The sequence below is a fragment of the Anopheles gambiae genome, chromosome 3 (genome assembly GCF_943734735.2).
Source record: "Anopheles gambiae chromosome 3, idAnoGambNW_F1_1, whole genome shotgun sequence".
NCBI classification, from domain to species: Eukaryota; Metazoa; Arthropoda; class Insecta; order Diptera; family Culicidae; genus Anopheles; species Anopheles gambiae.
Window position 1 is genome coordinate 20,669,323 of NC_064602.1, and position 12,318 is coordinate 20,681,640.

Consider the following 12,318-nt stretch of genomic DNA (forward strand, 5'->3'; position numbering starts at 1 on the left):
TAGATTACTTTGTCACTGATCCTGTGTGACGTTGATGGAAGGCGTGCGTATCGCACCCATCACGATCACTGCCCATGCTCACTCGCTCTGAAGTGTCTGGAGCAGTGTTTTTCCACTGCTGAGTCGCCGGAGGGTGGTTGAGGGTGCTCTCTTCTCCCCCACTTTCGCGAGGCAAACCAATCATTTCATTAGCCAAACCAATCAGTGCCAAACGCGCTCGGATGTATCCAACATGCGACTGCGGGTGCCGTGGACTTCAGTTCCTTTCGAGATCGCGAACGGTTCGTACCACAAGTCTGCAACAGTGACGAACGCTTTTTCCATATTTTGTGCGCAGGAGTAGTGAGGTTTTGTGTATTTAACAAAAAAGCATTACAAACAGTTTCATCTCTACTGTGCGCTAAATTGTGTTGTTCAAAAAGACGATGGCCGCACGGTGTGCGTTTGGCAGTAGAAATGCCCCTCCGGGACACAGCAGGAATCGCATACTGGCAGTCCTGTGCGCTCTCGCCCTCACCCTGCTGCTGTTCGGCGTAACGGCAGTCGATGGCAAGCGTGCGTTTGCGATCCGGATGCGCAGCAAGAGCAACCACAACACGGGCAGCGCGCTGGGGCGCAATTCGCGCAAGAACTATCACCACATGCACCAGGAAGGTGTCGGTGGGATGGTGCGAAACCCACCCGTACCGGACATACAGCCGCCCAGACCGATCGGTTGGAGCGTGGACGGTCACACGAACAGTCATCCGATAGGGCCACCGCCGGCCTATCCGGGACTGGGGCATCACGTCGTCCCCGGCGGTGGTGCACCGCCCGCTTACTCACACTCCAAGATCAATCCGCCGAGCTACGCGGAAGCGGTAGGACATCAGCATGCGTACGCAGCGGCCGCACCACTCGTCGGACCGCGGCACTACGATTACAACCACAACAGTGCACTGTACGGGGATTCGAATGCGATCGGGTCCAGCTATGGGTCGAGCTACGGGTACCATCATCGCGGCTCGAGTCCGTTCAGCATGGGCAGCATTCTGACCGGGGCCGCCCTCTGGCATGTGGCGCACGGCATTGGGCACCATCACCATCACGGCCATCACCATGGTGAGCATGGCATCAACTCGGAGGAGCAGCATTTCTACCACCACAACCATCCAGCTCATCACGGGGAGGGCGAAACGAGTACGTTGCCGCCGGAGGTCGAGAATCCACACATCCAGGTTAACGCCAACTTTGACTTTGGCCCGTCACCCAACCCGCAGGAGGTACAGCCCGCTCAGGGGGACAGCAGCAGCAGCAGCAGCAGTACGACCAGTGTGCCGAGTGAAACGTGAATGGAGCAGCTTGCCGCCCGAAAATGAGGCACCACTCCCGGACAACATTCTCAGGCATTCTCTTCCTAAGTTCCCTACGCTCTCTCTCTCCGTGCAAAGCTCCTTTCTGTGTGTCTCAGGCCCGAGCGCAGGGTTCGGGCTTATCACTGGCAGCTCTCCAGGCTTATGGTGTGTGCAGCTTCTTGTCCACTGGGTTCACTTGGTTGGAATATGTTATTCTGTTTTCTGTAATATACGACTGTCTATTTATTATTGTAAATTTAATCGATGAACTCCCAAACGTCGACACGATCCTACTACTACTGGGATCGTACCTACATCCCCGCTGAGGCAACCCCATACAGTATGGCAGCTTAGCTCAGTACGGACACGGCCTCTTGTGGTGGCAACAAAATGCAACTCTGGTGGATAGTTATAGTGCTAGCGGTATGACAGGTAGCAGCAGGCCATGATACACCCGCAAGGAATTACTACGGTCTTGGAGGCATCATGAGTGTAAGATCAACAGCATCACCCTCAACATCGTCCCCTTCGGCATCGTTCCTGCGCTCCAAAATGATGCGCAATTTACGTCAGAGCCGACATTTTCACATTTCGCCGAATGCGGGAGTCGCCGTCGGGCCGCCAGCGACCGAACAGCAGCACCCGACCAGGCCGGTTATGTGTCCGCCGGACCGGAAATCTCGTCTACACAGCAACGATCATCAATTGGTGGGTGACTATCGTTTGTATTTTATTTAATTCGTTAAGTGCTTGCGTTAAGCGTCGAACGAAGCGACGGTTCGTGCGCTTGTACTGTTTGGTGGTTTGCGCAGGGTGCTCTAGTGGAACTCTTGCTCAGTGCCGGTGAATTTGCACTGCTCCTGACAGATGCGGACCGTTTTGAGCGTGTAATCCGTCATGGTGTCTGTAAGCGAGAAAGGATGGGAGAGAGCGAGTGAGAAGAAGAGAAGTGGAACGTTTATTGTACTGATTTAGCGATTACCATGTATTTTTTTATACAAACTAAATATTGATAATAAAGATTTTAGTGTGTTAGAGGCAATTTTGGTTGTTTTTTTTATTGTTTTTGAAAGAGGTAAAAAACAACGCGAAATCAGATTTACTAAGAATTCAGCTAACATTTCTTTTTACTTTGAAAACATTACAATTAAACACAATACAAAACAGCAATAAAAAAATAATCTAAATAATAAGAAACAACTTCATAAAAATCTTTTCCGCAAAAGTCTTGGTAGCAAATTCTTGATCGCAAAAATCTTGGTCCGGGTCACAACAAAAATCATGGTCACAACATTCTTGGTCGCAAAATTCTTAGTCGAAAAGTTCTTGGTTTTTTTGCGACAATCGCAGAACTTTTTGCGACAATCGCAAAAGTTTTTGCGACAATCGCAGAAGTTTTTGCGACAATTGCAAAAGTTTTTGCGACAATCGCATAAGTTTTTGCGACAATCGCAGAAGTTTTTGCGACAATTGCAAAAGTTTTTGCGACAGTTGCATAAGTTTTTGCGACAATCGCAGAAGTTTTTGCGACAATCGCAAAAGTTTTTGCGACAATCGCAGAAGTTTTTGCGACAATCGCAAAAGTCGCAAAAGTGCGACAATCGCAAAAGTCGCAAAAGTTTTTGCGATAATCGCAAAAGTCGCAAAAGTTTTTGCGACAATCGCAAAAGCCGCAGAAGTTTTTGCGATAGTCGCAAAAGTCGCAGAAGTTTTTGCGACAATCGAAAAAGTCGCAAAAGTTTTTGCGACACTCGCAAAAGTCGCAAAAGTTTTTGCGACAATCGAAAAAGTCGCAAAAGTTTTTGCGACACTCGCAAAAGTCGCAAAAGTTTTTGCGACAATCGCAAAAGTCGCAGAAGTTTTTGCGACAATCGCAAAAGTCGCAAAAGTTTTTGCGACAATCGCAAAAGTCGCAAAAGTTTTTGCGACAATCGCAGAAGTTTTTGCGACAATCGCAAAAGTCGCAAAAGTTTTTGCGACAATCGCAAAAGTCGCAGAAGTTTTTGCGACAATCGCAAAAGTCGCAGAAGTTTTTGCGACAATCGCAAAAGTCGCAGAAGTTTATGCGACACTCGCAAAAGTCGCAGAAGTTTTTGCGACAATCGCAAAAGTCGTAAAAGTTTTTGCGACAATCGCAAAAGTCGCAAAAGTTTTTGCGACAATCGCAAAAGTCGCAGAAGTTTTTGCGACAATCGCAAAAGTCGCAAAAATTTTTGCGACAATCGAAAAAGTCGCAAAAGTTTTTGCGACAATCGCAAAAGTTTTTGCGACAATCGTAAAAGTCGCAAAAGTTTTTGCGACAATCGCAAAAGTCGCAGAAGTTTTTGCGACAATCTCAAAAGTCGCAGAAGTTTTTGCGACAATCGCAAAAGTCGCAAAAGTCGCAAAAGTTTTTGCGACAATCGCAAAAGTCGCAGAAGTTTTTGCGACAATCGAAAAAGTCGCAAAAGTTTTTGCGACAATCGCAAAAGTCGCAAAAGTTTTTGCGACAATCGCAAAAGTCGCAGAAGTTTTTGCGACAATCGCAAAAGTCGCAAAAGTCGCAAAAGTTTTTGCGACAATCGCAAAAGTCGCAGAAGTTTTTGCGACAATCGCAAAAGTCGCAAAAGTTTTTGCGACAATCGCAAAAGTCGCAAAAGTCGCAAAAGTCGCAAAAGTTTTTGCGACAATCGCAAAAGTCGCAAAAGTTTTTGCGACAATCATAAAAGTCGCAAAAGTTTTTGCGACAATCGCAAAAGTCGCAAAAGTTTTTGCGACAATCGCAAAAGTCGCAGAAGTTTTTGCGACAATCGCAAAAGTCGCAAAAAATTTTGCGACAATCAAAAAGTCGCAAAAGTCGCAAAAGTTTTTGCGACAATCACAAAAGTCGCAGAAGTTTTTGCGACAATCTCAAAAGTCGCAAAAGTTTTTGCGACAATCGCAAAAGTCGCAAAAGTTTTTGCGACAATCGCAAAAGTCGCAAAAGTCGCAGAAGTTTTTGCGACAATCGCAAAAGTCGCAAAAGTTTTTGCGACAATCGCAAAAGTCGCAAAAGTCGCAGAAGTTTTTGCGACAATCGCAAAAGTCGCAAAAGTTTTTGCGACAATCACAAAAGTCGCAAAAGTCGCAAAAGTTTTTGCGACAATCGCAAAAGTCGCAAAAGTTTTTGCGACAATCGCAAAAGTTGCAGAAGTTTTTGCGACAATCACAAAAGTCGCAGAAGTTTTTGCGACAATCGCAAAAGTCGCAGAAGTTTTTGCGACAATCGCAAAAGTCGCAGAAGTTTTTGCGACAATCGCAAAAGTCGCAGAAGTTTTTGCGACAATCGCAAAAGTCGCAGAAGTTTTTGCGACAATCGCAAAAGTCGCAAAAGTCGCAAAAGTTTTTGCGACAATCGCAAAAGTCGCAGAAGTTTTTGCGACAATCGCAAAAGTCGCAAAAGTCGCAAAAGGTTTTGCGACAATCACAAAAGTCGCAGAAGTTTTTGCGACAATCGCAAAAGTCGCAGAAGTTTTTGCGACAATCGCAAAAGTCGCAAAAGTTTTTGCGACAATCGCAAAAGTCGCAGAAGTTTTTGCGACAATCGCAAAAGTCGCAGAAGTTTTTGCGACAATCGCAAAAGTCGCAAAAGTCGCAAAAGTTTTTGCGACAATCGCAAAAGTCGCAGAAGTTTTTGCGACAATCGCAAAAGTCGCAAAAGTCGCAAAAGGTTTTGCGACAATCGCAAAAGTCGCAAAAGTTTTTGCGACAATCGCAAAAGTCGCAAAAGTCGCAAAAGTCGCAAAAGTTTTTGCGACAATCGCAAAAGTCGCAAAAGTTTTTGCGACAATCATAAAAGTCGCAAAAGTTTTTGCGACAATCGCAAAAGTCGCAAAAGTTTTTGCGACAATCGCAAAAGTCGCAGAAGTTTTTGCGACAATCGCAAAAGTCGCAAAAAATTTTGCGACAATCAAAAAGTCGCAAAAGTCGCAAAAGTTTTTGCGACAATCACAAAAGTCGCAGAAGTTTTTGCGACAATCTCAAAAGTCGCAAAAGTTTTTGCGACAATCGCAAAAGTCGCAAAAGTTTTTGCGACAATCGCAAAAGTCGCAAAAGTCGCAGAAGTTTTTGCGACAATCGCAAAAGTCGCAAAAGTTTTTGCGACAATCGCAAAAGTCGCAAAAGTTTTTGCGACAATCACAAAAGTCGCAAAAGTCGCAAAAGTTTTTGCGACAATCGCAAAAGTCGCAAAAGTTTTTGCGACAATCGCAAAAGTTGCAGAAGTTTTTGCGACAATCACAAAAGTCGCAGAAGTTTTTGCGACAATCGCAAAAGTCGCAGAAGTTTATGCGACACTCGCAAAAGTCGCAGAAGTTTTTGCGACAATCGCAAAAGTCGTAAAAGTTTTTGCGACAATCGCAAAAGTCGCAGAAGTTTTTGCGACAATCGCAAAAGTCGCAAAAGTTTTTGCGACAATCGCAAAAGTCGCAAAAGTTTTTGCGACAATCACAAAAGTCGCAAAAGTCGCAAAAGTTTTTGCGACAATCGCAAAAGTCGCAAAAGTTTTTGCGACAATCGCAAAAGTTGCAGAAGTTTTTGCGACAATCGCAAAAGTCGCAGAAGTTTTTGCGACAATCTCAAAAGTCGCAGAAGTTTTTGCGACAATCGCAAAAGTCGCAAAAGTCGCAAAAGTTTTTGCGACAATCGCAAAAGTCGCAAAAGTTTTTGCGACAATCGCAAAAGTCGCAGAAGTTTTTGCGACAATCGCAAAAGTCGCAAAAGTCGCAAAAGTTTTTGCGACAATCGCAAAAGTCGCAGAAGTTTTTGCGACAATCGCAAAAGTCGCAAAAGTTTTTGCGACAATCGCAAAAGTCGCAAAAGTCGCAAAAGTCGCAAAAGTTTTTGCGACAATCGCAAAAGTCGCAAAAGTTTTTGCGACAATCATAAAAGTCGCAGAAGTTTTTGCGACAATCGCAAAAGTCGCAAAAGTTTTTGCGACAATCGCAAAAGACGCAGAAGTTTTTGCGACAATCGCAAAAGTCGCAAAAGTCGCAGAAGTTTTTGCGACAATCGCAAAAGTCGCAAAAGTTTTTGCGACAATCGCAAAAGTCGCAAAAGTCGCAGAAGTTTTTGCGACAATCGCAAAAGTCGCTAAAGTTTTTGCGACAATCGCAAAAGTCGCAAAAGTCGCAGAAGTTTTTGCGACAATCGCAAAAGTCGCAAAAGTTTTTGCGACAATCGCAAAAGTCGCAAAAGTCGCAGAAGTTTTTGCGACAATCGCAAAAGTCGCAAAAGTTTTTGCGACAATCACAAAAGTCGCAAAAGTCGCAGAAGTTTTTGCGACAATCGCAAAAGTCGCAGAAGTTTTTGCGACAATCGCAAAAGTCACAGAAGTTTTTGCGACAATCGCAAAAGTCGCAAAAGTTTTTGCGACAATCGCAAAAGTCGCAGAAGTTTTTGCGACAATCGCAAAAGTCGCAGAAGTTTTTGCGACAATCGCAAAAGTCGCAGAAGTTTTTGCGACAATCGCAAAATTCGTAGAAGTTTTTGCGACAATCGCAAAAGTCGCAAAAGTCGCAAAAGTTTTTGCGACAATCGCAAAAGTCGCAGAAGTTTTTGCGACAATCGCAAAAGTCGCAAAAATTTTTGCGACAATCGCAAAAGTCGCAGAAGTTTTTGCGACAATCGCAAAAGACGCAGAAGTTTTTGCGACAATCGCAAAAGTCGCAGAAGTTTTTGCGACAATCGCAAAAGTCGCAAAAGTCGCAAAAGTTTTTGCGACAATCGCAAAAGTCGCAGAAGTTTTTGCGACAATCGCAAAAGTCGCAGAAGTTTTTGCGACAATCGCAAAAGTCGCAAAAGTCGCAAAAGTTTTTGCGACAATCGCAAAAGTCGCAGAAGTTTTTGCGACAATCTCAAAAGTCGCAAAAGTCGCAAAAGTTTTTGCGACAATCGCAAAAGTCGCAGAAGTTTTTGCGACAATCACAAAAGGTCGCAAAAGTGTTTGCGACAATCGCAAAAGTCGCAGAAGTTTTTGCGACAATCGCAAAAGTCGCAAAAATTTTTGCGACAATCGCAAAAGTCGCAGAAGTTTTTGCGACAATCGCAAAAGACGCAGAAGTTTTTGCGACAATCGCAAAAGTCGCAAAAGTGTTTGCGACAATCGCAAAAGTCGCAAAAGTCGCAAAAGTTTTTGCGACAATCGCAAAAGTCGCAAAAGTGTTTGCGACAATCGCAAAAGTCGCAAATGTCGCAGAAGTTTTTGCGACAATCGCAAAAGTCGCAAAAGTCGCAGAAGTTTTTGCGACAATCGCAAAAGTCGCAGAAGTTTTTGCGACAATCGCAAAAGTCGCAAAAGTCGCAAAAGTTTTTGCGACAATCGCAAAAGTCGCAGAAGTTTTTGCGACAATCTCAAAAGTCGCAAAAGTCGCAAAAGTTTTTGCGACAATCGCAAAAGTCGCAGAAGTTTTTGCGACAATCGCAAAAGTCGCAAATGTCGCAGAAGTTTTTGCGACAATCGCAAAAGTCGCAAAAAGTTTTGCGTTAATCGCAAAAGTCGCAAAAGTTTTTGCGACAATCACAAAAGTCGCAAAAGTTTTTGCGACAATCGCAAAAGTCGCAGAAGTTTCTGCGACAATCGCAAAAGTCGCAAAAGTTTTTGCGACAATCGCAAAAGTCGCAAAAGTGTTTGCGACAATCGCAAAAGTCGCAAATGTCGCAGAAGTTTTTGCGACAATCGCAAAAGTCGCAAAAGTCGCAGAAGTTTTTGCGACAATCGCAAAAGTCGCAAAAGTTTTTGCGACAATCTCAAAAGTCGCAAAAGTTTTTGCGACAATCTCAAAAGTCGCAGAAGTTTTTGCGACAATCGCAAAAGTCGCAGAAGTTTTTGCGACAATCGCAAAAGTCGCAAAAGTTTTTGCGACAATCGAAAAAGTCGCAAAAGTCGCAAAAGTTTTTGCGACAATCGCAAAAGTCGCAAAAGTTTTTGCGACAATCTCAAAAGTCGCAGAAGTTTTTGCGACAATCTCAAAAGTCGCAAAAGTCGCAAAAGTTTTTGCGACAATCGCAAAAGTCGCAGAAAATTTTGCGACAATCGCAAAAGTCGCAGAAGGTTTTGCGACAATCTCAAAAGTCGCAAATGTCGCAGAAGTTATTGCGACAATCGCAAAAGTCGCAAAAGTCGCAAAAGTTTTTGCGACAATCTCAAAAGTCGCAGAAGTTTTTGCAACAATCTCAAAAGTCGCAAAAGTTTTTGCGACAATCGCAAAAGTCGCAAAAGTTTTTGCGACAATCGAAAAAGTCGCAAAAGTCGCAAAAGTTTTTGCGACAATCGAAAAAGTCTTAAAAGTTTTTGCGACAATCTCAAAAGTCGCAGAAGTTTTTGCGACAATCTCAAAAGTCGCAAAAGTCGCAAAAGTTTTTGCGACAATCGCAAAAGTCGCAGAAGTTTTTGCGACAATCGCAAAAGTCGAAGAAGTTTTTGCGACAATCTCAAAAGTCGCAAAAGTCGCAAAAGTTTTTGCGACAATCTCAAAAGTCGCAGAAGTTTTTTGCGACAATCTCAAAAGTCGCAAAAGTCGCAAAAGTTTTTGCGACAATCGCAAAAGTCGCAAAAGTTTTTGCGACAATCTCAAAAGTCGCAGAAGTTTTTGCGACAATCGCAAAAGTCGCAAAAGTCGCAAAAGTTTTTGCGACAATCGCAAAAGTCGCAGAAAATTTTGCGACAATCGCAAAAGTCGCAGAAGTTTTTGCGACAATCTCAAAAGTCAAAAAAGTCGCAGAAGTTTTTGCGACAATCGCAAAAGTCACAAAAGTCGCAAAAGTTTTTGCGACAATCGCAAAAGTCGCAAAAGTTTTTGCGACAATCTCAAAAGTCGCAGAAAATTTTGCGACAATCGCAAAAGTCGCAGAAGTTTTTGCGACAATCGAAAAAGTCGCAAAAGTTTTTGCGACAATCGAAAAAGTCGCAAAAGTTTTTGCGACAATCTCAAAAGCCGCAAAAATTTTTGCGACAATCTCAAAAGTCGCAAAAGTCGCAAAAGTTTTTGCGACAATCGCAAAAGTCGCAGAAAATTTTGCGACAATCGCAAAAGTCGCAGAAGTTTTTGCGACAATCTCAAAAGTCGCAAATGTCGCAGAAGTTATTGCGACAATCGCAAAAGTCGCAAAAGTCGCAAAAGTTTTTGCGACAATCTCAAAAGTCGCAGAAGTTTTTGCGACAATCTCAAAAGTCGCAAAAGTTTTTGCGACAATCGCAAAAGTCGCAAAAGTTTTTGTGACAATCGAAAAAGTCGCAAAAGTCGCAAAAGTTTTTGCGACAATCGAAAAAGTCTTAAAAGTTTTTGCGACAATCTCAAAAGTCGCAGAAGTTTTTGCGACAATCTCAAAAGTCGCAAAAGTCGCAAAAGTTTTTGCGACAATCGCAAAAGTCGCAGAAGTTTTTGCGACAATCGCAAAAGTCGCAGAAGTTTTTGCGACAATCTCAAAAGTCGCAAAAGTCGCAAAAGTTTTTGCGACAATCTCAAAAGTCGCAGAAGTTTTTTGCGACAATCTCAAAAGTCGCAAAAGTCGCAAAAGTTTTTGCGACAATCGCAAAAGTCGCAGAAAATTTTGCGACAATCGCAAAAGTCGCAGAAGTTTTTGCGACAATCTCAAAAGTCAAAAAAGTCGCAGAAGTTTTTGCGACAATCGCAAAAGTCACAAAAGTCGCAAAAGTTTTTGCGACAATCAAAAAAGTCGCAAAAGTTTTTGCGACAATCTCAAAAGTCGCAGAAAATTTTGCGACAATCGCAAAAGTCGCAGAAGTTTTTGCGACAATCGAAAAAGTCGCAAAAGTTTTTGCGACAATCGAAAAAGTCGCAAAAGTTTTTGCGACAATCTCAAAAGTCGCAAAAATTTTTGCGACAATCTCAAAAGTCGCAAAAGTCGCAAAAGTTTTTGCAGAAAATTTTGCGACAATCGCAAAAGTCGCAAAAGTTTTTGCGACAATCACAAAAGTCGCAGAAGTTTTTGCGACAATCGCAAAAGTCGCAGAAAATTTTGCGACAATCGCAAAAGTCGCAGAAGTTTTTGCGACAATCTCAAAAGTCGCAAAAGTCGCAAAAGTTTTTGCGACAATCGCAAAAGTCGCAGAAAATTTTGCGACAATCGCAAAAGTCGCAAAAGTTTTTGCGACAATCACAAAAGTCGCAAAAGTTTTTGCGACAATCGAAAAAGTCGCAAAAGTTTTTGCGACAATCTCAAAAGCCGCAAAAGTTTTTGCGACAATCTCAAAAGTCGCGAAAGTCGCAAAAGTTTTTGCAGAAAATTTTGCGACAATCGTAAAAGTCGCAGAAGTTTTTGCGACAATCTCAAAAGTCGCAAAAGTTTTTGCGACAATCGCAAAAGTCGCAGAAAATTTTGCGACCATCGCAAAAGTCGCAGAAAATTTTGCAACAATCGCAAAAGTCGCAAAAGTTTTTGCGACAATCGCAAAAGTCGCAAAAGTTTTTGCGACAATCACAAAAGTCGCAAAAGTTTTTGCGACAATCGAAAAAGTCGCAAAAGTTTTTGCGACAATCTCAAAAGCCGCAAAAGTTTTTGCGACAATCTCAAAAGTCGCAAAAGTCGCAAAAGTTTTTGCAGAAAATTTTGCGACAATCGCAAAAGTCGCAGAAGTTTTTGCGACAATCGCAAAAGTCGCAAAAGTTTTTGCGACAATCACAAAAGTCGCAAAAGTTTTTGCGACAATCGAAAAAGTCGCAAAAGTTTTTGCGACAATCGCAAAAGCCGCAAAAGTTTTTGCGACAATCTCAAAAGTCGCAAAAGTCGCAAAAGTTTTTGCAGAAAATTTTGCGACAATCGCAAAAGTCGCAGAAGTTTTTGCGACAATCGCAAAAGTCGCAGAAGTTTTTGCGACAATCTCAAAAGTCGCAAAAGTCGCAAAAGTTTTTGCAGAAAATTTTGCGACAATCGCAAAAGTCGCAAAAGTTTTTGCGACAATCACAAAAGTCGCAAAAGTTTTTGCGACAATCGAAAAAGTCGCAAAAGTTTTTGCGACAATCTCAAAAGTCGCAAAAATTTTTGCGACAATCTCAAAAGTCGCAAAAGTCGCAAAAGTTTTTGCAGAAAATTTTGCGACAATCGCAAAAGTCGCAAAAGTTTTTGCGACAATCACAAAAGTCGCAGAAGTTTTTGCGACAATCGCAAAAGTCGCAAAAGTTTTTGCGACAATCGCAAAAGTCGCAGAAGTTTTTGCGACAATCGCAAAATTCGTAGAAGTTTTTGCGACAATCGCAAAAGTCGCAAAAGTCGCAAAAGTTTTTGCGACAATCGCAAAAGTCGCAGAAGTTTTTGCGACAATCGCAAAAGTCGCAAAAATTTTTGCGACAATCGCAAAAGTCGCAGAAGTTTTTGCGACAATCGCAAAAGACGCAGAAGTTTTTGCGACAATCGCAAAAGTCGCAGAAGTTTTTGCGACAATCGCAAAAGTCGCAAAAGTCGCAAAAGTTTTTGCGACAATCGCAAAAGTCGCAGAAGTTTTTGCGACAATCGCAAAAGTCGCAGAAGTTTTTGCGACAATCGCAAAAGTCGCAAAAGTCGCAAAAGTTTTTGCGACAATCGCAAAAGTCGCAGAAGTTTTTGCGACAATCTCAAAAGTCGCAAAAGTCGCAAAAGTTTTTGCGACAATCGCAAAAGTCGCAGAAGTTTTTGCGACAATCACAAAAGGTCGCAAAAGTGTTTGCGACAATCGCAAAAGTCGCAGAAGTTTTTGCGACAATCGCAAAAGTCGCAAAAATTTTTGCGACAATCGCAAAAGTCGCAGAAGTTTTTGCGACAATCGCAAAAGACGCAGAAGTTTTTGCGACAATCGCAAAAGTCGCAAAAGTGTTTGCGACAATCGCAAAAGTCGCAAAAGTCGCAAAAGTTTTTGCGACAATCGCAAAAGTCGCAAAAGTGTTTGCGACAATCGCAAAAGTCGCAAATGTCGCAGAAGTTTTTGCGACAATCGCAAAAGTCGCAAAAGTCGCAGAAGTTTTTGCGACAA

The 12,318-nt window shown here is 42.7% G+C and overlaps 1 protein-coding gene across 1 annotated transcript; it reads left to right on the forward strand.

Annotated features, from left to right (window-relative positions):
• Positions 1-425: 425 nt before the first annotated feature.
• Positions 426-1,331, forward strand: LOC5668301 (cation channel sperm-associated protein 1). Its single transcript, XM_001689148.2, has one exon. It carries the CDS (start codon positions 426-428, stop codon positions 1,329-1,331), a length of 906 nt encoding a protein of 301 aa, XP_001689200.2.
• Positions 1,332-12,318: the final 10,987 nt, after the last annotated feature.

What these genes read in the sequence shown, in the direction of transcription:
- LOC5668301 (XM_001689148.2), top strand. Translation starts at nt 426, where the DNA reads ATGGCCGCACGGTGTGCGTTTGGCAGTAGAAATGCCCCTCCGGGACAC.